Consider the following 27,010-nt stretch of genomic DNA (forward strand, 5'->3'; position numbering starts at 1 on the left):
CATTTGGCAGCAACATGGTCCCTGTGGTACAGAGACAGTGCCTACACTTTTAACTCGGGTTGCACTTCCAAATTGACGCCAAGCATAGCAATGCACCTGGTGGATCTCAGCCCATTTTAACTCTAGGGACAGACTGAGCTGGATCCCCATCACCTGATTTCACACACCCAAAGCATGTCAGACCGTCTAGGGCTTTCTTTGCATAGAATAAGCAGAAAACACTGGAAGAAACATTGAAGCTAGCCAATCTGTCCCACTGGCTTTGTGAGCATCACCACTACCACCATTTAACTCTAGTGCATAACCTTTCCTGTCTCTGCAGCTAACCTCCCTGCCTAGCCACCGATGTTTGCAGGCCATCCCAGACCAAGTGAGCCCCTCTACAAATAATGGCCAGGTGGGTGGTTGTGTTCCAGATGAGGACCACAGAAATGCAGGGTTAGCCATGGAAGCTCTGCTAACAGCTTGCTCTTATTCAAGATTTGGTTGTGCAACCTTGCTCACATCAACCACAGCGTCTCCAGAGTTCAGGTTATCCATGTATGCTGGGCATGTTTCCTCAGAAAGGGGAAGCAGTCATTTGAGATCCTTTTAACCACCTCAGAGCGATGCATCTCATTGTTGCACTCAGGATACAACACCTGGCTTCTGCCTGGTGCTTCAGGTGGGATGTATCCGGTGCTAGTTGTCTGACCGTACCCAGCAAAACAGGTGCCAGACACTCCTCTTCCTGAGATGAGACATACAGGCTGTACAGGTTGCTCTTCTCACCCATGTGAAAGGAGATGATGCTAATAGCTCTTTCCACCCCCCACCCCTCTGTGGTCTGCCTTACTTTGGCCAGTTCTTTATATGGAGGCACCAAACGTGATGGTACTGAGAGCGATGCAAATAAACTACCCCTAGGGCAACGGACTGAAGCACCCGTGCATGTTTCTGGGAAGCACTGCCTGCATTTCTCCATCTTGCATTTTGTACCCCCGAGCGCAGAATTGCAGACTCAAAGCTGGGGACGCCCAGGGCCAGGCCAGAGCAGCTCTAAAGCAGCCCTGGCAACACCAGCCTGCACAGAAGGACTGTCGCTCCTAAACTGCTGCGGGCCCACACAATCATCTTCAACATTATGCCAGCACTTAAACAGAGATAATGCAGATAATTACTTATTGTGTGCACCCAATCATCTTAGTGCTGCTTCCACCCCCGTGGAGACCTGCACAACAGTGATCTTATTCACATGCTACCCCTGTTCCTGCACCACTCTGCTTTCTACCATGAGCATGGGGCAGAGCTCCCTATGCTGCAGAAGCAGAAATTCATTATTTCTCCCCACCAGACACATCAGCCACTGATGTTTTCACATCTCCAGACTCAGCAACCTTTGTGTTGAGCCCACCTGCCCATGGCCAAACATGACACAGTAAACCGTAAGGCTGGCAGCTCCTGAAACCCATGAGCATGGAGATGTGAGGCTTGACTGGGCATTACAGCGACCGCAAGGAGACCTTGGGCAAGTTCTTGCCCGGGGCTCCCACACTAACTCACGGAAAAGGCAGGGCCAGGGCTCAGCTCCATCACTGCCACCTCCTCCCTGGCTGGCACAGTGCCACAGCTCCCCAGGGACAAGTGCCAGCTCTCTCCTGCCACTGCCCTTCTGCTGTGATAGCCCAGATACAAAGCTGACGAGTGCCACTTGAGTTAGGCTTCAGCCTTTGAGTGGCGAACCTCTCGAGTCTGGCATAACATCAGCTACAGACAGACTTCCCAGCTTTATTGACCTGGGACGGAAGGGCAGTAAAGTGCTCATAACAGTTGCTATGAGGCCATCTAGCTGTGACTAATCTGTCCCTTACTATTAGATTTTGTACCTGTCCCGGAAATAAATAAATCTGTACACAAATCCATGAAGACATACCAGTTCCTTCCAGTGCTAGTTTTGTGCGAAGCATGGCTGAGTCACAGGCTAGAAGACGTTTAACCTGCTGTCACTGAAAGTAAGATGTTATGCTGCAGCAGCTGATCTGTAAGCCCTTATGGAAATACCTGGCTAAGATGACAGAAACTCATGCTACAGTGGGTTTAGCAGATAGGGAACACCTGTCCCAAAAAAGAGGTCTTGGGAACTGAGCTTCCCCATCACCTGAGACCCCGAGCCCAGCACTGCCAGTGTGAGAACATGCCCTGGCATTAAAGCAGTGTGTGAGGGCTCCAGGTCGCTGTCCTGCCTCCAACAACTGCTGCCCACATACTTTGAGTCACCTCGAAGGGCCAGCTACACACAGTCCCTGCCTGTCTCTGCCAGCACCCGGGCTCTGGGGCTCTTGATGCTCTCAGGACATGCATGTTCAGTTTGGACTGTCAGCTAGCTTATGCAATGCGAGAGGAACATGCGCCCAGTAGAGAGGTGGAGAAGTATCAAGGCACGGGAGGCCACGACCCGTTCTGTTAGCAGAAGGAAGCCTCTGCTGCTGTGGGGATTCACCAGCTGAACTCTCCCGGAGCACAGCCTGGGTGAAGGCAGCAGGGCAGGACAAGGTGACAGACCAGCTCCTTCTGCTTTGGCCAGGGCTGCGCTGCAGGCTGAGCAGGGGAGGAGAACAGACATAGAGCAAGCAAAGCAATGCCCTGCTACAGCACAGTGCCCTGACAGCGAGACCTGCACGCTCCGCTCCTCAGCCCGTGTACACCCGGCCCTGCCTGCCGCTTTGCCTCGGGGAACAAACACGCCGGCTTCACCTCAAGACAAGTTTCGCCCTGCGTGTGGCCAGAGGTCCTCCAGCAGCAAGCAACTGCCCCAGCCCCGTGAGCCAGCACCCGTTCCTGCCGACACTCACCGAGGAAGAGCAGCAGACTGCGGGCCCGCAGGCGGCTGGCGTCCATCGCCCTCATGTCGCCGGCTGGAAGAGGAAGAGATGAAGAAGAGATGATGAAGAGGAGAAGAGAGGAAGGCAGTGGCAGGGAGCGCTGTGGCGGCGGCCGCGCCGCCAGGGCCCTTTATGGGGCTGTGGGAGAGGCGGGGCGGAGTGGTGATGAAACTCTGGCCAAGCTCCGGGCAGGTGCTCGCCCGGCCTCGCTTCCTGCCCCGCCGCACCCGCACCGGGCGGGACGGGGCCCTCCCCTCCTGTCCCCCCCCTGTGCCCGGTGGCGATGCCCTGAGGGCAGGCAGGGGGCATCCCCAGCCCTGCTGTGGGGCAGGCAGGGCAAGGCTGGCAGGGCAAATTCCTCCAGCTCTTGGCTGCCATCCGGATACACGTGCTTGGGTTATCCTTATTTTAGCAAACATTGCTGTGTACGGCTCTTGTGGCCATAAAACCACTGGGTGCCTTAGAGCAAATAGGCCAAGGCGCTGGTGCCCATGGCTCACTGCGCAGTGGTGGCACTGCTGCTGGCCGCTCGCGCTTAATTTATCAGTGCCAGGAGCAATGGTGTGAGACTGGGTGGGAGTGGGGTGGATGCTGAGCAGAGAGCTGCCCGGGGGCCCTGCCTGCGTGGGGGGCTGTGGCATGGCCCCCATCACTGCTTGCACGTAAAGCAAGAAAACAGAGCAGGGCAGGCAGCCGGAAGGCTACCCCCTCCTTCCTCATCTCCCATCAGTTCCCAAGTGACCCTCAGCCCACATGAGCCTCAGGGCTAGGGGCAGAAAGGGTCTATTAAGTTACAGCACAGGCCACAGGAATGCCAGCACCTCACCCCGCACCTCGACAGGCCGTGACGGGCTCAAGGTCAGCAGGTGCTTACGCCGCAGTGCCCCCCCAACCCAACTAGGTACCAACAGGTCCTTTGGTTCTTTAGGCAGGACCCTTGACTAGTCAGCACTTGGTTGTTGTTGGTTTTTTAATCCTTTCATGCATCCTGTTGAAGCCCATGCACTCTATGACTAGGTTAAGCAAGACCTCGTTCTGCACTTACATCCCATCATCAGACAGTCGACGGCCACATCCACCCCCACATCCCTCTGTACACGCTTACCTGAAATATCAAATGCTGCTTCTCTGAAGAAGCTGCTCAGCAACAGTGGATATTTCTTTTCCTTTTAAAGCAAAAACCTTCTTCCTCTGCCTTACCTTCTTGCAGCACCAAAAAAGTCAAGGTGATACCCAATTTATTGCAGAACTGATAAGCATATCTCATAGCGTAAGGAATTTGAGTATTCATAGCAAGGTGCAGTTTTAATAGCTGATAACTCAAGTATTCATAGTTTACCTACTTTACAAGTGGTTGTTGATATAAGAGAGTTAACTATAGAAGATACTGCAGAATATGACACAATCTATCTCCGTGTTCAGATTCTAGTTCTGAGCAATAAACAATTAATTCAGGCAGTTTGGGAATAGACCTGGTACTTACAGATCACATTCCTGCTTACTTAGGCAACGTTTTCTCAGATCTATGGAACTGTGGAGATGCTGAAATGAAAAAGATCAATGTGTTACCATTGAACTACGTCAGCACAGTCAAATTATGCAAATGGTGGGAGAGTTGGCAGGATCCATGAAACTAAAAGCAGCATGCCAGCAGTGCATACACTCTGGTACTCCATGAGAAAGCAGGACATGATTTAATCTGAAACTTTTTCTGAGTCCATTTTTCTCCCTCTAGCATTATGGTCATGGCTTACCCCCATACAATCACTTTACTACCTTGAGGTTAGCAGATAGTAGCTTTTCTGATGCCACATGACTGTTTTTGTTGCTTCTTTAATTCGGGCTGATCCCCCTTATTAAGGATTTTATTGTCTGCTCTTTCAGTGAGTAAAGGAAGGAATTGCAATCATTAGGAAAGCGTTTCTGTATGCGGGCATTTTTCAGGATGCCTTAAAAGCAACATCACTGTAGAACTTCCACTTTATAATTAATTTCACCCTTAAATTCCTGCCTGATTTATCCTCTGAAAAGAGAGCATTTAATTATAGTCCTGTACCGGTATTCAGATACCGAGTAAGGCTGACACCATTGGAGCAATTCATTGGAATTTCCCCTTTCAGATTTGAATACATGGAAAACAAGTATCATATACACATCTGTTTCATCTTTCTGTAATTTTCTTGGTCTCGTGGTATGTGATTCCACATCAGGCATCCCCACTTGCAGATTTCACCATCCTCTCCTCCATGTGGAGGCTGCCTCTTTGAATACGGCTGATGTACGCTTTAAGAGCCAATTTTCCAAGCAGCTATTCACATTGAGTAGCACCTTCCTGCACTGATAGATTCATTGTAAGGCAGATTCATTACACCCCACAGGTCTGAGTACAGAGGGACATGCCTGCACAATGCTGGAAGGTAGCACTGATTGGGCAACAGACCATCATGGGTGTATGTCAGCTGGTGGCCTCAATTACAGCTGGGGTGAACTGACACGCCCAAGCCAAGCCAGTGATGGATTTATGCCACTTGCCATCGGACCAGCAAGAAGCCCCCCAAGTAATTCCATTCGTCAGGGTTTTCTTCTCCACAAAGTGTAAAGAACTTGTGCAGAAAATGTACTAGCTTTTATTACCTTACAACATTTTAACAACCAACTTTAAAGAAAACCTCTATTTACAAAGTACATGGGCTCAAGTCAGGTTTCATCCTCTCACTGTAGCAATTATTCATCTATTCTTCTGAGACAAAGCAGCTGATTCACAGCAGTGATTATTTCAAGAGTATGATTTGAGTTTTTTGTCTATTAGTCTATCTCACATTCATGATACAGAGAATTTTCTGTGAACAAAATACCCTTTAAACTTAGAGGGGAAAAACAGAGGTTTCATGTATGTTTCTCTGTGCCTCAGAATAGAATACTTGTCCTCATGGTGATTTGCTGTGGAAGATGCATACATGGTAATGAACTGTCACTTCATGTATGTGTTCTTACATAACTATATCCATCAGTGACAGGCGACTACTACTCACTTTAGCTGTTTTCTGTAGAACTTGCATCCAGTTTTACACATTGCCACTCTGGGTGTGGACCTGCATTGGTTTTTGTCCATTTGGAACACCACCTATTTCCAAAATCAACATCACCTTGTTAGAAAGCATTTTTGAAAATACAAGAAAATCATTCCTAGTCTTGCACTGAAGCACTGGACACCCTTACACATGGGAAAAAAAAATAACCCAAACCAACATTTTCATAAATACCTGGGAAAATCAGCAAGCTTTTTTCTTTTAAACATCACAAATACATGCTTCAGTACATGTGTACCTCAATTTTCATTTACATCAAGCTTTCATTACTGAGCATTAAAGATGCTCAAGAAATGCTCTCAAAATATCAGTAGGCTAACTGGAGTGTAGCTCACAAGACAGTGTTTTTATTTCAACTACGGAAGACAGGTATTAAACACGAACACCTCACATAGTAAAAAGTATGGGGCTTACATGTGACTGCAAATGCCCTAAAAAGGGAGTATACTTAACTGGGATTCATGGACAAGTTAGTGTGAAGGAAATGGAGTAAGGAAAAAATCTGGAGCTGAACTTACTGCATAGCAGATCTGAAGCTGACCTCTCTATGTATGTGATGAATCATTTAGGCCCAGTGTTCTTAAACAACCAAGCTCTCCTATAAACTATACGAGTTCAAAATGCTGTCCTAAGGCTGAAAGTGGCTGATGCCACTTCTTGTAAATGCACCATGAGGTCAAAGCTACAGGACAACAAAGATGTTTCACTGTTTAAAAAAATCAATCCCCCCCAAACTTACTCATTTCTTAGGCAACTTCTTGGGTCAGCATTAACCAGAAATTAAAAAGGAAAAAAAAAAAAAAAAGAGCATTAAACCCCATCCATCTCAATGCATTTCAGACGATGGAAAGGAAAAGGCAAACAGATCTGTCAGTTCATTCTGGATTGCTCCCTACAGGGAAGTTTTTCACTCCGCTGGCTTGTATGAAATTTTCATTACTCTCTCCTGGACAACTCCTGAATGGTCCAACACATCTTGCTAGCAGGAAGAGCTTCTTAATGCTGAGCTGATGTTTTCCCTTTCCTAATTACAGCTCCCTGCAAAGTGATTTCTTAGCCTCCAAGGGGGTGGTAGATTTTTTCATTGATACAATTTCCATGGCTTCTGCCTTTATTTGATACTAAACAAACCCATGCAAACATTTTGTGTGTAAAGGGTGTTATTAAACTAAGTCTCACCTGTAAATTTAGTCCTTTTTTTCCCTCCTTACTCCAAATCATCTGTTGTACCAAGACAGCTCTGCTCAGAGTAGATCCCCCAGAAGTAAGATGCACAGAGCTGATTCATATGAGCAGGAATGAAGCTCCGAACCATTCACGTGTTCTGACTTTTTTCTCCTTTTCTCTTGTCTCAAAACTCAAACTTTAGTGCATGCATACAGTAAGGGCTCTAAGATGCATGCTGCCAGCCTTCAGAATTGCCTCTCATGACTTAAATGCATTTTACTATTGACAAGCAAGCAAATCGATATGTGAAAGCATGTTGCTGGCTGCTGACCATACAACGCTTCTGCTCGATAGCTCTGAGCACGACATCCCTCTTGGGACAGTGAAATGACAGCAAGAACCACCACTGTGGGGATTGGCATGACTCAGCCAGCACTCACTGGTTCCAGTTGGGCTTTCACCACAGCAGTCAGCCCTGGCTTTGTGTTCTCCGCCGCTATCTTCCTCTCCTCTCCTGCTCTGTCCTTCTGGATAGCTGGCACTAAAACAGGGAGAAGAGAGGGGGAACAAAGAAGACACTCTGTAGAGGAGTGCCACCATCAGAGGGAAGCAAACAGCCTGCCTTGGCCTCCACATTTTGGCTGTGACTCAGTGGTGACTGCCACTTGCATGCTGGACACGCGCACAGGGAGCTGGGGCACCCTCGACATGAGGGGTGTGGCATTAGGGATGATGGAGTAAACAGCAATTCACCTGAAACCAGATTAGCCAGCACATGTTCCCGAAACAGAACCTAGGAAAGAGACACAAGTCCGCGGTGTATTTGTTTGGCCTGGTAACGAGAGCTAGGCATGGGAGCAGATGCACTTAGTGGAATTCCCCCATCCACTAGCATTATGGGACACTCCTATTACTGTTCTTATAATTACTGCTAATCATTACTATTACTGTAGTGACCAAAAAAAAAAAAAAAAAAGGCAGCCAGGATCAAGCCTTCATTGTACTGGCTGTTGTCATGCAGGGGCGATGAGACAGCCTGCCCCAGGGGATCTATAAATGTGGGTGCCCAATTCATCACTGCATTCATATTCAAACTAGGACACCGTGGTCCACGATGAAGCTCCCCTAGGACCTGAGCAAAACGAAACCCTGGCATTCCCTCCAGCTGAGCTATGACAGCCTTGTTTGCATTAGCTTAGAGCCAGGGTGTCGATGTCAGGGTGCTCTCTGTTGAAATGCAGCTAGAAAGGTAAAAAGCTGATCAGGAATACCTTGGGGTCTCAACACTCAACAAGATGTTTCCATTCCGTGTTTTCTGTCTATGGGCCCAACCTGCAATAAAACTCCATATTCTTTGATCTCCAGTGAAGTTAGTATCACCAACTCTTGAAATCCAGCTGTGAGTCACATGGCATGCGGAAACCTCTGGGGTTTGGTTTGGGAATGACCAAGAGTAACTGAAATATCTTCTAGTCACCTTCTCCTCCCAGCCATGGTTTGAACACTACCTCAGGTATCCAACCTCCCTGAGACAGACCCTAGATGACAGACTGAAGAAGAGCATTAACCAGCTTCATCGTATACTGGGTACCAACAGGGAGCTGCAGGGAAAGACTGTAGGCTTCTATAAAGATCTTTTCTCTTTGAAAGGAGCTGTGGGTTTGCCCCAAGGTGAAGGAAGCAGCCTAAGCTGACCCCCACACCAAGACCCCCTGGGAACTTGTCCCCACCTGTCCAACAAGGGTAAGGAGGGTGCTGGTCATCTGGTGTGTGCATGGAGATGGGATGAGGAGAGAAACGTACTGAAGTTGTGTGTCTTGGGGTCTCAACCCCAAGTCCTGGGGACGAGGTGCCAGCAGCCATCAGCTGACGGTGATACTTCCATGGGTAACTCCTCTGCATGGCACCTCTGCACCCACCTCCTCATCCAGCATTGCTCCCTGCAGCGGGATGCTATTGAAGAGATGCAGGAGGTTTCCTTTAGGATACTCCAAGTGCAGGTGTGTAAAGCAAGAGTGGGAAATGACAAAGGCTAGGGCTGGGTTTAATTAGACTGGTGTTAGTTACTCCATTAAGAACATCACCAACCTAGGGCTGGCAGTTCTTGATTAACACTCCTATAGTCAGGGTCTTGGTCCTTTATACGTGAAAAAGGGGGCTGCGGATAAGGGTCTGGTAATTCCAATGTGAATTGAAGCTAAAGGGTGAATTGCCAGGTGAGGAAGAGAGTACTCCGGGAAACACTAGCTAAAGCTGCCAAAAACACTCAGTTCTCTGGATCTAGTTCAACTCTGCAGTAATAATAGTCCCTCTGAAGGGCTTTCTAGAGAAGTCAGGCATCCCAGAAAACCATTTTTTTGGTAAGAGTCCAAAGAGAGGCTGCACATTAGATGCTCAGGATGAGACACTTTTGGTCACCGACTTACAGCGTGCCTACAGCAGAGGTCACCCCTTCATAAATAACACACGTTCCAGCTCCACACCCAGATTAAGCTACCCTGCCCAACCAGGCATACAAGCCACCTGACATCAACCAAAACAAAGACCATGAAGTTAGCACGGGAGACTGCCTGTGCTGAGGTGAAACACGCCAGCCAACAGGGCTCATGCAGAGCATGGCCCAGCTCTTTGGCCTCCATCCTGGCTTCGCAACCCTCCCCCTGTTTTGTTCTCGTAACACTTCCCTACGTGGACCAAGGAGAGAGATTTCCAGGAAGGACTGCTGTATGCAAAGCTAATTGCCCCTCTTTCCAAATCAACCACTTTAAAGGGCACATAGGTTAACTAAATGGGAAAAGAGGTTTCAGTGCAAGTCTCTTCTCCCTCTTCCACGGAGCGCTCTTATGCAAGGCGCTGTACACTGCGGCATGCATGTGATTACATCGGGGCAGCCCAGATTGCCATGTGTACTAACCATGCGACATGTCATCTGCGCTGCTGACTGCGCTGCAAATGCTGAAATTGTCTTTTATGTAGATCTAAATAAGGTTGGAGCCTTTAGGCAATGGCCTTCAATTGTTTACAGGGTTTTTATAAACAGGATACTAATGATTTGTAAATATCCCATTGGAAATCCAGCAGTTTAATATATATGCCTGTCTGTAATAAATCTATCTCCACTAAAACTTCACTGGTAGTGTTGCACAACTGTTACTGACCACAACAATTGCCTCTAATTGCATGTACCAATGATTCTGCTTCATCTCTCCTACAGTTTGATCCTGGCGTTGGTACATCTTCAGCACATTTCCCGGGCAAGCAGAAATCGAAGAAATAATGCATTATTGTTGCCAGCATTTTCTAGGCTTGCACGGTGTATTTCTCCTCAGTCAGAGAGAGCAGGAGAATTGCACTGCTCTGAATTCCTGTTGCTGCACCTTAGCTAGATTTGTTTATTGTGTTTTGTTTAATTTTTCACATCAACTTCCCTCCAGCTGAATGCAGATGGGGACATGTGCACGTACACCCACAGACATACGGCACACATAAAAAATCTCTTTCTTTAATATTTTCTTGGGGTTTCCTTGAGCGTTGCAGAAGAGAGTGTTTAGATGGTCAGTAACTAGGTATCTGTCCATTAACAGTAAATTTCCTGCAGTCAAACCAAAAGTACCTTTCAAAAAGAAGTTGTAATACAACTCTCTTGTGTTGTATCAATCCACCTACAGACACATCCTCTTGGCAGTTAGAGAGGCCAGAATTTCCTTCTAAGCTAAATATTGTACTAAAATTCATGTGTGCCTACCCCAGTTGGCCAACGTTTGACAGACAAAGTAGCGAGCTCTGGGGGATGGATGAGTTGCCTTCATGCTGGAAACTCCAGCTTGAAAGCCAACAGAAGAACTGCACTAAGAACTCACAGTGTGGGAGAAGTAGCAGCATAATGTTGTGTCACTCCTGATGCAAGTGTGAATAACCCACTGCTGGGAGTGCACTGATGCAAAGCAGTCTGTCAGTACATCCTTAGCTTCAAAATAAGCGCCTAAAGGAACTGTAATGACAGGCAATAGTTGTGCTAGCTTAAGGTCAGATCCCAGTAAAGCATTTGAGAAATACTTGCCCCAACCTTAAATACTTCTTCAGCAGGTGAGGGAGTCCTTGTAAGAATATATATTGTTGCCGTCTCCAAACATGATGCACATAAAAAAGATCTTGTCTCAGATATCTGGTGCATCTCTTAACAAAACCCTGGGGTTTGCACATGACACAGATCCTAACGCTGTCCCCTGACTGTTAATGCTTCTCTGAGTCAAGCTGGTTTCCCTGAGCTCCCACACACTTACTCTGTAGCAGTCCTAGCGAGGTTGTACTGTTGACCAGAAAACCTCTGTGGCCTCTCATCCAAGATCTTATCTGCCACAGAGAGATACTCAGTCAAGCCATGCACTGCAGCAGAAGCTGTCTGTCTGGGCCAGGCCAGGTTACCATCCCTGCTGAAGATAGCTGTGAGGGTAAACAGGGCATGGCTTACCGTCTTGGCCTCTTTACCAGGCTACTATAGCCCCTTAGCTCCATCTCTGTCCCTGATCAGCAGCTGTGTTGTATTCCCCAGCATTGCAAGCCCTTCTTTTGTAAAACAGTCCCATTCCTCTAGTGGCATGCGCAGCATGCAGCAGTCCTCGTTGGCTACTAGCTAGGCCCGCTCTCAAATCCAGCTTTTCTCTTGGTCTCGCTCCCAGCTGGGTGCTGCACAGCTCACCTCCCAGCCGCACCTGGCACCAACAGGTTTCCAACCTGTGCCATCTCCCAGTTCCCAAATCCTACAGCCACAACCCTTGTCTGCTGTTTTCTCATCTCAAACCTGAGCAGCAACTGGCTAGAACAGTAGCGCATAAAGCCAAAACTACCTGGTGCAAAATACTCAATGGAGCCTGGTCATCTTGCAATGATTTTTTCCCCCTCAGTATATATCAGAAAAAAGGACTGCACTTGCACATCTTGTTAATCCTGCCCAAAACTACGGGAAAACTGAGACCAGCTCTCCCAGTGCTTCACAGCCTTCCTGTTCTGCATCTCCTCCCACCTGCACAGGCAATTCCCCCAGATTTTGGTAGAAAGACATGAGTCACATGCTGTGTCAGAAGCAAGAAAAAGCTAGAACATTTACCTCATTTCTGTCTGCATCCCAGAATAAGGTCAGTGACACCAAAGCCTTCTAACCCCATTTTCTTCTCATCTCCTTCTATGCCCGTCACTTGGGCGAGAGGACTGGGAGGGCAGGAGAATTATGTCTCCTGACATACTCGAGGCATGGAGAGCAGCCTTCGCTCTGGATGCAGGAGCTGCCTTGGCTGGACCCAAGGGGGGGCACAAACTGCTCTGGTGTCATTCCTGCTGCCACCACAAGTGGGAAACGTTGGGCCTGTTTTTCACACCTCTATCCCTTTATTAGCACCAGCTGAATGCAGACAACTGTCAATGAAATTATGGCAAACTTCTTAAATTTTAAAACCAGGAGGAAAAGGCAGTGTTAAGTCCTGATGCTACTTGTTCTGAGGTAAATCACTGTTTTGCACTATGAACTCAGCTGGGCTTCACAGATGGCTTTGCAGATAAAGCACGAGGAAACCAACTTACACCCACTAGAAGTGTATCTACAGCTAAGAAATGAGATAACTGAATGCCCTTGGGGAGATATGAGAGGCATTTAAAGCATAAAAATTGCTCACCTTTCCCTTACCTGGTAGGCAGATAAACAGAAAAGTTCCTGCTCAATAATACCTAAAAGTCTGATGTAAGCCCTCCAAAGCAAAGGAAATAGGACTCGGTGGCAACTGTGGCACGAGGATGTGCTACCCCAGTGGTAGAACATTCCCAATTCGCTCAAACTGGGCAGCTCTGGAGAACTGCTCAAGTCTGCAGAGATCACGGGCAAAGTAAGTGTGGGAGGGCAGAGGCTCACGCTTCTGTGCTGGACATGGAGGCCGGGGTGTTTCACAAGGGCATTCGCAGCCTCCCAGGTGCTGTGCCGTGCTCAGACTTTCAGTCACGTGGCTGTTGGGATAGACACTGCTCACCGCACGCTAAGAGAGGGTGGGAGCAATTTGCTTTACTGCTCTTGCCAAAAGCCTCTATTAGTACATGTTATGAAAGCTCCACAGAGGCAAAGCATTCCTAAAACCACTTGATTAAAATTAATAACACCCGAAACTCCCCCCAGTTGTTTATGGATGGGAGCGCTGAAGGAGGCAAGAAGCAAAAGCAAAGGCAGAGAGAGAAGTGTTCCCCTTCCCTACAGCCTGACAGGCCAGGGGAGTCTCCGCATCCTTTCAGCTGGCTGCTGAGATGCTGCCTGCTTCCCCCACACCGAGGGTGAGACTGTTTTTTGATCTACAGGTGCTAAGACCTACTTAACGACTAAGCATTGCTCCACCATCCCCCAGTGCCTATGAACTACCCTCGCAGTCTTCAATGCTTTCACCCCCACAGAATCCCTGCAGCTATTTTGGTACCTCTCTGAGGGTGGAACCGAGGCACGCGCAGTGTGTGCAGCTTACCCAAGGCGCGTGTCGAGGCACAGACTTCCACCTGCATCTCCCGTGATCCTGGCTCTTGCCCTGCTTGCAGATCACTTCCTCTGCAGGTGGTGAGTCAGAGCAGCACTGGCTGCCTCCCAGACTCCTCTTCCTCATCCCAGAGCCCAGATCCACGCTGTAGTAGGATAAAAATTTCAAGCTGAACAAGGAGGAAGACTTGCAGTAGCACAACTGTCAGGCTGTTATGCTTAAAGGTGACAACCACTCTGTCCCTTGGGCACACTTACTCTGCCAGTTGGGAGATGTCAAATCCTGTGCGTGGTGGTCTCAGATAACCAACCCATGCTTTTTTCCCTTGGCTGCTTCCTCACCCTTAGCACAGGCAAAATGAACTTGCAGCTGACATCCTGATCCCAGGCACTCTGTTGCCTTACAAAAGGGACAGGCGATTTACGAAGGCTGCAGTGTGTGACAGACCCACGTTTGAGCTCAAGCTTCTGAAATAACAGGTCTGCTGAAGCAGATGCAAGCTTTTTTTGTACTGCCCCAAAACTCATGACACAGGGAAACCTTGGTCTGAGAGTGACCTGCATTAATGCATATGAATTGTAATGCTCGCTTATTTGTATAAGAAAATCATTTTGCATACTGCTTAAGACCATAATCCTTGGGGAATTTGATTTGTGGAAAGGACTGGACTCAAGATTTAGCGTAGAACATGAAAAAATCTCTGTATCACTAACTTTTGCTCTGGCTGGAAATAGAGGAGGATGTACCTTTGCAGACAGCAGCCAGTAGCTATGAATTGGAAGCCATTCATCAGATGTAGTCTCTGAAAGCTCTTCCATACGAACCCCAGAACTTTTCCACACACCCTGGGATGTACAGCTCTCCATGCCCCGCTGTTCAGTGCCACCAAGCCTCTGTGCTACGTTACCTTTCATCCCTTACTACTACTGTTACACATATGAGTGTAGAGCTTCTGCGCTGGCCTGGACCACTATCCCCCACAGCCAACAGCAGTGACCAGACTAATGCATGTATGAGACTTTTGGGGTTTCATCCACAGGGCCTGGTCCGTGTCCAGTTACACAGATCTGCCACCACACCGCAGCAGAACGCCACACACCAGACCCTCACACGAGGCTTGGAATGGAGATGGCAGTGGGCGCACGGGATCCGAGTCTCCCTCATGTTGCTCGGGTTTGTTTTGTTTTCTAACCAAGTTCCTTCGAGGATAATGGTATGTTTTCCGCAGGGCTTTCTGCACATGTACTGATCTGTGTGAACCTGAGTTCTAGGTTAACAAAGATGTTTTTACGAGAAACAAAAGACAAACTTGCTGTTCAACAACATTACCAAAATCCTTGGGATCTAAGTCAGAGCCTGAGCTTGGCAGCGGCACAAGGTACATCCTGTATGTTAAAATCAGAAGTTTTCTATCGTACATTCAGGGTGCATTTGTGACCATTTCATTACTTATTTCCATGTCAACTAGACACTGAGCACAGAAAATGTTATTTGGCATAACAGAAATTGTGTATGTGGCAGCAGAGAGCTAGTGTGCTGAATGAACAGTTAGCAAATAACAGAAAACAATGCACACTCTTTAAGGGATTCAAATGTTTGATGACAAAGGGAATTTGGCTCATATCTGTGTCATATTTTCCTTTGAAACAGCTACAGCACAGAGAAAAGGCAGAATTCACTTACATTGCAGATAGCATACACACTGTCCTGAAGTCCTATGGCAGGCATGCAAAGCTGGTAAAAAGAAAACCCTACAGAACCACACAGAGGCTAATTCCCACCACTGTCAGGTGTTATTTCACAAGTCATCCCTCAAAGCCAGCCATGCTAATTTTGGTACAATTTCATCTGCAGAACAGGAGAGGAAGAACTGGCACAAACACAGGAGATGCCCCCAGATTCTCCTATGTTACAGTGACCAGAAGGCTGTTCCGAAGCCTCATGAAGTTGATGGAAAAATGACCAGGATTTCCACAGGCTCTGTCCAAATTGTCCCATATTTAGAAAAATACCCGAGTTTTGTCTCCCACCCAGGGGTTTTTAACCTTCCAATAATATTCAGAGCATGCTTACATTTATGAGTTGCTGTTACTGAACAGCATGGTGGCCTGCATCTCTCATCCTGCTCCTCTTACATCCCATGGAACTTCCTAGTAATAAAAATATTAAAAAGTAAATTTTAAGAAATTTAAGTAATTGAGTGCCCATGGCAATCAAAAGACTAAAAATGCCTAAACACCCGAAGACTCGCATGGTGCAAGTAGCCTAATTCCATATCCACTGAAATCAACAGGGGTTTTACTACAGCCTGTGGCAGGTCTTGGAGTCAGGCCAGAGCTAACTGGGAAAATCCCAGATCCCTTCTTTATGATTAATTCTCTTAAAAATCCTCGTGTTAAGACATTAAATGGCTGCATTTCACAAATACTTAATGATTTAAAAAGCAATCAAACTAACCCTCTGTGGAATCATTCTGAATACCTCTTTTAAGACTTTCCAGGCTGTAGTTTGAAAGTGGCACCTGAAATACAAGAGTGCACTGGACCAGTTTACAGCAGGATCCCACACCGGGATATCTGTCCTCTGCCTAAATGAACTGAGAGGTCAAACCAGTGCAAACTTGCCCGGAATAACAGGAGGGGAAAGCAAGAATGGCAGGCTCCATCTTTCCTCCCAACCCTGTGAAACCTTGCAGAGTTTCTTCTCTTTGGAGCCCAACCCAGCCCTTGGCATTGCTCAGAACCCGGGCAGAAATGCTCCGTGGCACCTGTGCCCTGCAACCCGTTCGAGGCCTCCATACAGAATAAACCTAGGGGATCTCGTCCTGCATCACAGCACTTGCTGATGGTGGAAAGAGGGGACACCTGCACTGGGAAGGCCAGGAAGCCTGGACCTGAAAGAAACCATGCTGGAAAAGAAGAAAGGGTTGGAGGGGAATGTCCGAGGCCACGCAACCCAGTCCAACTTCCCCTAAACTGCATAAGGTTTTGCTGAGGTCACGGCCATTTCCGTGCAGATCTCAGAGTACGCGTGTGTCTGTGTAAGGTCATGCCCTTCGCCTGCGTCACTCCCCATTCTTATTTGGAACAATCGGGAAGAAACTCCTGGTGTTTCTTGGCTCCTGCACACATTTTTCATGCATAGGGGAGCACCCAGCCCATAGAGAACATTTTTTGCTGCTGTAATCTTGATGGGAAAAGCAGTTAGTGATGGAGGAACGCATTCAGATGGCTGAGATGTGCCTGAGGGAGAAGACCTTACAAACATATTTGCACTTGAGAAGCAATGAACGTGCCACCAAAAAAGTCAAGAGAAGTATTAACAAGGTGAGGGGAAAGGGCAAGAGAATTTCCAGTCTTTCAGCTCCTCGGGAGCCGTGCTGCGTTTGTGTGCTGGTTCATTCTGGTAAACCAGGACAGTCTGAGCCGGTGCTGCTCCGAGAGCAGCAGGCAGATCTGTAACATCACTTATCTGGAAAAGGAGGAACGACTGTGCTTTAACCCCCAGCTGCTGGACACATACCAGTCATCATGCAAATGACAGCCAGTTACGAGAGGGCACAGTGAGCTTCCAGGCACTGCTGTAACAGGACTAACATTCTGGACGGCTTTGATTAACAAAATCACTGTCTTGGTTCAGTCAGATTGTCTAATCACCAATCCATATGCAACTACAAAACCCAGCTCAACTGCTGGGATCTGCATTCATTTAACAGGGGCTGCATGTCCAGAAGGGATAATTCAGAGCTGCTCTTTTAAGCAATATAAGCCAAGCTGCGCAAGTTCACCATTGTGTAGGGGCTATGACAAGCTGCTCAGCTGTACAGTCCTAAGTGGGAAACCAGAAAAACAGCTGAACCAGAAGCCACTGCAGTGAGACAGGCATCTCCTGCACCCTTCCACGGGTCTTACCACTCTCAGTGCAACTGGTCAGCTCTTCCCAGTGGTAGTTCCGGGTCTTGAACTTCGTTTTGCCTTGAAATGCTCAATCCTGTTTCTTCTGACTTGTTTTACAGGATCAGGTTGGAAATTACACGCTTCTCGGGTTCATGAGCCTTTTGCCAGGCTCAACTTGCCTTTGTCTTCAAGTTCGTGCTCACCTCCAAGTTCACAGTTCTGCCCCTTGCCACCAAGGCAGCAAGAGAAATCAGCACAAATTCCTACTTGATCGTTTTCACAGCCACCACTCTACCTGCTACAGCCGTCAGGTATCACAGCACTTGCTCCCATGCGGACCCAGGTCTGATCTTGGATTGAACAGAAGGACTAGGCCCTGTAGCATGGCAACCAGTCAGTCTTCTAGGAACTCTGCATCCACTTATTTTCCTTGCTGGAAAATAACATAGCATAACCACCACCCTTACCAGCAGCTCTCCCGCTATGCCTACGTGTATGATAAATCCCAGCTTGCCAAGTGTCTGTGCTTGGCACGAAGACAGAAAAGGCTGCTGGAGCCCAAGTTCTGTGCCAGAGCTGCCAAGACCCAATGTCTAAAATGCTAAGAGTTGCCAAAAAGCACAAGTGCAGATGAGGCCACCTGAGGGGCCCCTCCTCGTGTTTTGCTGTCTCAGCAACATCACTCCAATAAGTAGGCGTAAGCATGTGCCACTGTAGTCTTGAAGAGAGGGAAAAGACACAAACTCTTAGGTCAAAATTTGCGTGTTCTGGCCATGTGGCATGGTCCCATAAAATCACGGTCCCCACACTGTCCCCTGCCTGCCACTGCCTCGTCTCAGCCTGCCTCACCCCCCTGCAGGGTGGCTGCTGGGCTGCCTGGCTCGCAGGGCAGGGATGCCCTGAAAGCTCCTGGGTCCTCCCTGTTACGTAAAGCTGTCGCAGCTACCTCCTAGGCCTACCGGTTGCTCTGCAACCTTCCAAATCCCAAGGAGTATCTATTAGACAGCTTCCTGGAACAGCGCTCCTATTCACATCTGCCGCCAGGGCTCCGTCAAACGGCCAGCAGAAGTCAATAAAATGCAGCTCATCATGGGATTTGCCATAACAATGGGACACAAACAGACTTAGTCTTACGTACAGAAATGATGTCAAACAAATTAGCTTTGCTCGGGTTAGTCAGATGCTCTTGCAAAGCATGGCCCTATCTTCTTGTGTCTCAACCCTGGCCGTGCTATTTCTCAGCAGGAGCTACCAGGAGGCATCTTTGTGCTGCAGTCCTGCACAGAGAAGACAGAGGAAGAGTTCTTGGATTTTTCTTCGCCTGCCACAGCAAAAGCGACAACAGAACAACACTATAAAATAATTCAAAGTAGCAAAGAGCAGAGTGTATGTCATAAAGTGACAGTGACAAGCTGTACCACTCCCAACCCAGGGTCACATCGTGGCTCCTTGCCTTGGGAAGCTGAAGGCAGAAGAATTTGCAAACAGCAGCAGCTACTCCAGAAACAGTGCTCCCAGGAGGTCTGCAGCCCCTGCACAGCACGTGGGGTGTACTCAACACCGGGTTCCTGGACGTGCTGTGCCTGGGAAGCCTTCCCACAGCAGCCTCAGCCTGGCTCCCCATCCTCAGTCTCTCCTTGGCCAGTGGCAAAGCCACCACACGGTATTCTGGGTCAGTCATGACCAGGAGACACAGCCACATTTGAATTTCTAGTACTCAAAGAACCACCAGCTGTACTTCTGCCTGTTAAAGGACAAAGTAGTGTTTAAATAACAGTGTCAAAATGGAACTGCTATTAGGCAACTTGTTTGCAAACCTGCACCAGATAAACTCAACATGAAGATTTCTTTAAAATTTTGTGTTTAAGTGAGTCACTGTTAGATACAGAACTCAAATGTGGCATCTGGATACCTCTGACTTCTGAGTTGCAAAACCGATCCCAGAGCTACCTGTTAATTTCGCAGGAGTCCTGATTGCCAAAATGGAGAAAAAAATTGGATAGACATCTCCCAAAAGGTGGTTTGGCAAGACATGCCTCAAGTCCCACGTTCAGCTCATCTTGAACTGTTACAGAAGACAAGCATTTAAAACCGTGTTTACCCTAGCTTGTGAATTTCTTATATTTTTAAGATTAAAATTTTAATTTGTCCAACTCCATCAAACTAACAATCAATTGGACCAGCTATACAACAGCCTCAGTGTGGTTATGTGAACTGTTGCTTCTACAGGGATGTAACAGCAGGACACAGACCATAACCCATCTTTAAGAATGAGCTATATGGAAAAATCCCATGACAGGGAGCATTATATTTGTATTTTTCTGTGCCACTTACTGCCTACATTGTGACTTTCTCTTCTATGTGAACATTTATCAAATTAAAGCCCCAGCAAGGAAGAAAAAAAGATTTAGACTTGAGACCATGAAAACATGATCATAGGTACTACAGATTTCTATCCTTTATTAACAAGATGCCTACTGAACAGCTATCCTGCCTCGGGGGTCTCTTCCAGGGTATCTTGCCAGGCCTCATACCTCTGCTCTTTCTTAATAAAGGCAAAATATTGGGCTGCAAATGGGAGAAAAAGCCATTACCTAGGTCATGTAAGGGCAGGCCAAAGGCTCAGGGTCTACATACCCATCTTGTTTTCTGGGACTTAGATCAAGTGACTTGGCTTCCCTGTACCTCTGTTTCGTCTCATTTCATGGGTCCTCCTCCAGAGGAGGCACTCACCTCTTCTTGCTGCATTACCCAACTTCACCTCTCACTTAGGGGTCCACCTGCCTACATGGGTGCTGGGCACAGGAACTGAGTCCAAGCCTGCTCTCAATCCAAAAGTTCCAGCTTTGAACTCCAGCAGCCAAGAGCGAGGGTGCTCTTTCCATATGCACAGCAACTAGCAAAAGGGACTTGTACTCCGAACAAGACCACAATTAACATTTTCCTCTTCTGCACAAACCAGCGGCAGCAGCTGTGTTGTGATACCTCCTTCAGCTCACTGAGAGCTGCTTCTTAGAGCCTGCTCTTTCTCACACTCACTTCAGCGAGAGTAGGAGCAGCCCAGAGCCTAGTCATAGTACAAGATTTTATTGCTGTCATGGTAATTAATGACTACTTACACTGAGCTTTTAATGAGTAGCTGCACTTTTCTGTTTGTTTGTTAACTGGGTCGTAAAGGCATCCCGAGTGATTTCCTGGATTTATAGTACAATAGGGACCTCTACAGGTGCTTCCCTCTTCAGAGCCAGGCGAAGGACGTGATGTGCACGAGCAGCCACACATCACTGCAGATGCCATCAGAGCTCTACAAACGCAGTGACCAAAGCACTGAGCTGTGCAGACAGCACTTTCAGTCTCTCAGTTGTCAGGCCAATTTGCTCACTCGTGCCTTTGAGCCACCCAACACCTTGAAATGTAAACAATAACCAGTACATTCCCCCCCTTCTAGTTTGTCACGTTCACTTTTCTAAAGGCTGCCCTGAAATTGTTCTGTTCCTGGCCAGGAGTTCCTGAAATGAGCACGACTTCCACAAACCCTACACACAATGGGTTGGAGCTAACTGCATACAACCTTCTGATGATTTACTTGCACATGCGAATTGCCTTTTTTTTTTTTCCCCTCCAAAATACTGGCTTGTTGTCATACTTCTCAAACAAAAACCTTGTCCTCATGTCATACACCACCCAGAGCTCAAATGAATATTCAAGAAGAAACTCTTGTTCTTGCCTTCAAACTTTCATCTTACCTAGAATTCCCTTCTTTTTCTCTCTCTGAAAACTACTAGTGCATTATCCATCTATGTGATAACCATTTCTTAAGAGCACTAAAAGGAGCAAAAACATGGTCTATCGGCTACAGCACTACAAGAGGCTCTGGATTCTGGATTTGCTGCCCCGATGCCTCTCACTCACGTGAATTTAGTCCCTCCTCATCTCAGTTGTCCACAGCACATCATCCCCAAAGCACTGACCTGCTTCACGCGGATGCTGTGAAGTCAAATCAATTAAGTACTGCAAGCTTCAGAGGTCACTGGAACTGTTCTTAACATAATTATTAAATTCATTATTTTACCAAATTGGCCTTCTCTTTGAGGGATGCTTTTCCAACCACAGCATATTACATGGACCAGAAATGAAATAAAACAGAACTAGTGTTAAGAACTAAAAACTTAGGAAGTTATGCTCAGTCATATGTTTGTTTTTGCCTGAAATAGAGAACTGCTAGCAAGTAACCCATTTCACCTCTAGTTCTTAGGACATAACCCAGTATTTATGGCTCAAATGACACCCAAGGTAGCCTTTTGCCAGCCGTATGAACACAAATCTTTTTTTTTCTTTTACTACACACTAGAAGAAGCTGTCTTTCCATAGTACGCGAGAAGGATCAGACACACTGCTGTGTTATCATCCAAACCCTACTCTCAGTTATCAACAATAAGAGAATACCTTCTGAGGGAAAACTCTCCTACCTGCCTGCCTGCCACCACATCTCTCAGACCTCCTCTGGGAGCCTTTGGCACCGCCTGCTGTTGCTGACTGGCTATTGGACGAGTTGGGCCAGTGGCCTGGCTGCTCGCATGCCCCCTGCTCAGGTTGCTGATGCACTCCTGTGTGATCTTGGGCACTGCTGGGAAACAACAGCACACCTCGTCAGGAAGGTGGGAGTTTTCAGTGCCCACAGGGACACTTTGTGCACTGACTGTCAGCCAACAATATGCTTCCTTCCCAGATTAAAAGTAGTGTTTTGCCAGGACACTCATCTTTTCCACAGGCTTGCATCCCATCATTTTAAATGGACCTTGTTGCCATCAGGTACGCTGCAGGCTACCCAGGTATTTCAGAAGAAAACGGGTGTCAGATTCTGGGGAGGCGCTCAAGTCCCAGCCAACCATTAGTGACAAAGTGCACCCAGGTGTGGAGAACAGATTGCTGCGAAGCAGGGAGAGGGTTTGGTGGCTCATGGACAGCTAGACTCAAGTGATGCACTGCAAGGCATCATGATGTGGTTCCAGCAGCCAGGATCACATGCAAGGCAATGCTCTGTCCTTTGCAAACGCAGGTCCCAGTCTTTAGCATTTCTCTCTCCTCTCTGCTGAGCCGGTGCCCCCACTAAGCCTGATGCAGGGGTGCCCAGAAGCCACGCAAACATAGGGTCTCCTCCCAAAACGGCAGCATTTTTGGCACGTGCAGCTAATAGGAAAAAGAAGCTTACAGTTCTGTTAATTATGCCATTATAGAAAGAGTCTGAGCCTGATAAATGAGACAGGAAAGACAATCCCGATCCTCTGACAGGCCAGTTCTGCAGGAAATTCAACACTGTAAGCAGCAACAGACAATACTAGCCTAGTAGCACCTGTCACTTATCAAGGCAGGGCTCAGCACAGCTGACTCCACGAAGCAATCTGAGGCAGCACAGACTTCCTCAGCAGGGTCACTGCATCAAACAGCTGAGTGATTCATTCCTGCAGTGATGCCTCAAACACAGCTTGGGCCTGATGAAATCCCTTAGAACTGCGATGACAAGGCTCTTCTCCCACACAGGCTACAGCCCGTAAACACTGTGCAGGCTGACAGAGAGAACAGTCATCTGTGTTGGTGCCACCAAGCTGGGATGTTTGAGAAGCTGGCAGCCTGCTCCCACATCGTGCTTTGGCACAAAGGACGTAGAGCATCCAAGTGGTGAGGAACCCACGTCTGGAAGCCTCAATACCAATTGGAAAAAGAAAACAGAAAAATAAAGCAAAGACCTCCTTTCTCTTCCTTCTTCCATCTGTCTTTCCATTTTACTCTCCCTGCACTTAGACCAAGTTTTATTTTGCATGTCATGGACTCATCTGGTATTTCACTCTTGAGCTTTTCTTCCATTAGCACAAATCCCCTGCAAACTTTCGCAGGCAGCCCTCACAGAGCTGCCTTGGTCCTGAAAGCAAACTAGAAAAAGTTTCCTGCCAAACTGGGGCCTTGAAATAACCTTCCTTTCCAGCTGGCATCCATGTTTTAGCTAAACATAAAAAAAATATCAGTGTGCATTTCTCTAGGTATAGAGTATCTCTGTAATGAATAAATACTTTTCAAGAAGCACTTTGATGTCCTGCAGTGTACCCATTTGGCCACCAGATAGTGAAGAACATCAGTGAGTGGATTCACAAATGGTTAAAACACACACACAAATCCATCTCTCTGTTGACAGCTCTTTAGGACAAAAGAAATTCCAGTTGTTCAAACTCCTGCCTTGAAAACTCCTCAAACAGCTGCATATATACACTGAAAAAGTTGTGTTACTGTGAATGGTTGCTCTACGATAGACTTCTTGATGCAAAAAGATTGTTTCTCTACTAGTGAACGCAACATTTGCAACGTGTGTGCGGGAAGAGACACTGGAAAAGATTAATTTGCATGACAAATGCTTTGCAGCTTTTCCTCTTTTTGGCCTGTCCAGCGATTAAAATTTTCTCAGAGATACAAGGAAGATCTTTAACTTCTGTTTTCCTGACGACATGCAGTTTTTAATAGCTACTTCAGTTCAGCCTCTGTACAGTGTGTGTGTGCAAGGGGTGAGGGGTGTTTTTTGCATGCCTATGTGCATTTGCACAGGTATTAACATCTAATTGCTCTCTCACTACATACAGGTGACACAGAAAATATTCGGGCAACAACTGAAAGCTGACTTCAAAATCATGTCCAATCAGGGTGATGTGCTGTGTTTTTTTTTTTGTTTGCTTTTTTTTTTTTTTTGTATGAAATCAAGAGCTGAGATGACTCAGTTACTGACCAGGATCCCCAGGTGAGAAGCCACTGAACTTCTGAACACTCAAGTGCTCAGCATGCATTTACCTCCCCAAAATCCAGCCTTCTGTACACACTTCAGCATTACCATTGTAGTCTCACAAATACACAGCTTATTATTATTATTTTTTAAACAAAAAACAAATGACATCCATCCTTTGGTAAAAATGAACTTGCATAACAAAGAAATTGAACCTCTCAGCAATGCACAGCAATTTAGGAGCCTGCATTATTCCACAAAAATCCCAAAGATTGTTGAGGTACCTAACTTCCGTTTCCTTGTAGATGACTAAGCACAGCAGATTTGTCTACAATGCGCAACAGCTGAAATGAAAAATCTGTGGGAGCCATCTCCAGTCTCATCAGCATTGGCAAATCCTCCAAATGTCAGTGAGAAGTCACAGTCAGTGCCACCATCCTTACAACCAACTTAGTCCCTTCTCCTTGAACAAAATCCTCCGGCCTTCGCATTTCTTTGTAGGAAAGATGAAGAAAAACAAGCACCTGGTAATAATCTGTCTGGCCAGGATGAAACAAAATCCCTGTGGCCATTTCTTTCTTATCTGAGTGGTCACACTGTGCACAGGTTGTGCACAAGGAGTAAAATGAACATGCTTCCTTGGCAAAGCTATGCTAAGTTGCATAACAAAATTCCAGACTCTGTAGCAGCTGGAGTCTTGTTCTGAAATCACCGTGCAGCAAGGCAATGTTTTGCCTTAAGTTTCAGCAATGTGATGAGCTGCTATATGATGTTTGGGAAGACTTATGTTCTTTGTCATGAGCACACTCCATAATCCATTTCAAGAAAGATGTTGAATTCCTTCTGTCGTCGAAAATGTTAAGAACTTGCTGTGTCCAAAGGTGTCATAGTCTAATTTTCCAGAAATTGCATACCTGTTATTCCAGATTTTACTGAGTCTCTGAGAACAATGCATTTTCCTCAGTCCAAAGCACTTGATGATTTTGTCCCATACGGTATTAGAAGCAGAATCCAGATGGCTTCTCATCAGCACATGATGTTCAGAATACAATTCCATTGTGAAACAGGTTGTTTCAGGGAAGAAGAAAAAAAAAGACAGGAAAGATCAGAGCAGAACACTCTACTAGGGCTTGAAATGACCGAAAACTAGATAGAACGACTCAGTCCTCCCCTTGACAAATACGAACCGCAGGAGAGCACTGAGAAGGCTGCAAGTATCCCTTGCTGTTCTGACCTGCTCATCTAGCAGCCTTTACTAGAAATATCAAGTCTTTCTTCAAAAGTGAATGGACCCCATCAGTTCTGCAGCAGTTCCGTTTACACACTCGCTCTGTCACTCCCTTCATTCCACCTCATCAGCGAGGCTGGGGTACCTGCTAGATGGCGTGGGGTGGCCCTCCAAACAGAACCGCCACTTGCTTACAGGCAGATTGCTAAGTGTCCCAGTGCCACGTCTTCACAACGCCGTCTCTCCTGTGCAGACTTTGTAGGGCGATTTCAATTTCCTGCATCTAAAATGGAAAACATTGTGTCATTTTAATCAGACACACGTAAAACCCCTCTAGTCTGAACAGAACTAGATCTAATTGCTTGATTCATTTAAGTAGCCCCAACAAAACCCACTTTTAGCAAAGCTGCACCATTTTATACAACTGGCAGATCAGAAAGCAGAAATATTGAGCGTCAACTCCTTTAAGATCACACAACAAATGCAAGAACATGCTCCCAATGCCCTTGTAAAAACTCTGCACAGCTTTCCCCCCCACTGTAATTCAGTTGAACAGAATGAGAAGGTTACATGTCTCCCGTACCTCTTTCTTACGTAGCAGTAGATGATGGCAAGTATCCCACTTGTCAGTATCCCTACACCAATTCCCACAGCAATGTAGCGTTCGTAAGAATTATGTGCATAGGAATTTAGTGTTAAATGTTCACACCTCTCTCCATTATAACCTGCAAGGCACCTACAAATTAAATATACACCGTGTAAAAATTACTCAGAATATCTTAGACTTTGTACTTCAGAAACATGTTAGTTTTGAGTAGTTTTAAACAATTTAGAACAAGTCTAAACTAGGATGGACTGAATCTGGGACTCAGTCAGAACCTCTTCAACAAGACTACCAGCTGTCCCAGTCCATCTAGGGTATGTAAGCAGCTGTACAGTAATGAAGTTGGAGCTGACATCCTAAAATATCTTGTCCCCTTTGTTGCACCTGCTGTGAACATTCTTTAACTCTAGCGCTAATTCTGATCTGAGATGCCACTGAGGCTGTGGATCTAGAGAGTTGTTAATTCTCCCTCTTTCTTCCTTGGTATTATAACAGCACAGCATTATTGCCTTGTCATCAGTCCTGAGCCAGTATAGCATCCAAGACTGCACCAAGCTTTAAGCCTGCAGATACTTCGATGCCACTTGAAAGTTGTGCTCTGCTGAAAATTGGTTACATTACAACAATAAAGCATAGCAGAAAAAGAAACAAGGCTAATTCTATATGAAGAGTACTTATAAACAGTGTTATTTACTTGCATATGGGTTTCCTCAGTTCACTGTGGAAAGCACAGAGTCCATTAATGCAATAGCTGTGGTGTTCTTCCAGACAGGTCTGCATAAGCTTCAAGAGCCTCGGCTGCTCTGTGTACTCTACTGTCAAAGTGGAAAAAGCCACGTTATATTTGGAAAAAAAATATAAATCGAATAATTCAAAAATATTTTCATGACTCA

General features: G+C 46.7%; 2 protein-coding genes across 7 annotated transcripts in view; both read right to left on the reverse strand.

Moving 5' to 3' along the window:
* Positions 1–24,289, reverse strand: part of EREG (epiregulin) — a 39,672-nt gene extending 15,383 nt beyond the window's left edge. For 3 of the 4 annotated variants that reach the window (XM_040557047.1, XM_040557049.1, XM_040557051.1), the window contains exons 1-5: positions 21,989–24,289; positions 7,558–7,658; positions 5,894–5,985; positions 4,345–4,403; positions 2,832–2,894 (exon numbers count right to left, since the gene is read on the reverse strand). In XM_040557047.1, coding sequence (XP_040412981.1) covers positions 2,832–2,886 — 55 coding nt within the window. In that variant the 5' untranslated portion in view covers positions 2,887–2,894; positions 4,345–4,403; positions 5,894–5,985; positions 7,558–7,658; positions 21,989–24,289. Of the gene's footprint in view, positions 1–2,831; positions 2,895–4,344; positions 4,404–5,893; positions 5,986–7,557; positions 7,659–7,870; positions 7,894–21,988 lie in introns of those variants that run through there. The other variant, XM_040557048.1, reaches the window with a different exon arrangement.
* Positions 24,290–24,418: 129 nt separating this feature from the next.
* LOC121070220 (probable bifunctional methylenetetrahydrofolate dehydrogenase/cyclohydrolase 2) overlaps positions 24,419–27,010 on the reverse strand; it is a 48,284-nt gene continuing 45,692 nt past the window's right edge. For 2 of the 3 annotated variants that reach the window (XM_040557041.1, XM_040557039.1), the window contains 3 exons: positions 26,812–26,932; positions 26,097–26,249; positions 24,419–25,796 (listed from right to left, as the gene is read on the reverse strand). In XM_040557041.1, coding sequence (XP_040412975.1) covers positions 25,742–25,796; positions 26,097–26,249; positions 26,812–26,932 — 329 coding nt within the window. In that variant the 3' untranslated portion in view covers positions 24,419–25,741. The remainder of the gene's footprint in view (positions 25,797–26,096; positions 26,250–26,811; positions 26,933–27,010) is intronic. The other variant, XM_040557042.1, reaches the window with a different exon arrangement.

This window comes from Cygnus olor, chromosome 4 (genome assembly GCF_009769625.2).
Source record: "Cygnus olor isolate bCygOlo1 chromosome 4, bCygOlo1.pri.v2, whole genome shotgun sequence".
NCBI classification, from domain to species: Eukaryota; Metazoa; Chordata; class Aves; order Anseriformes; family Anatidae; genus Cygnus; species Cygnus olor.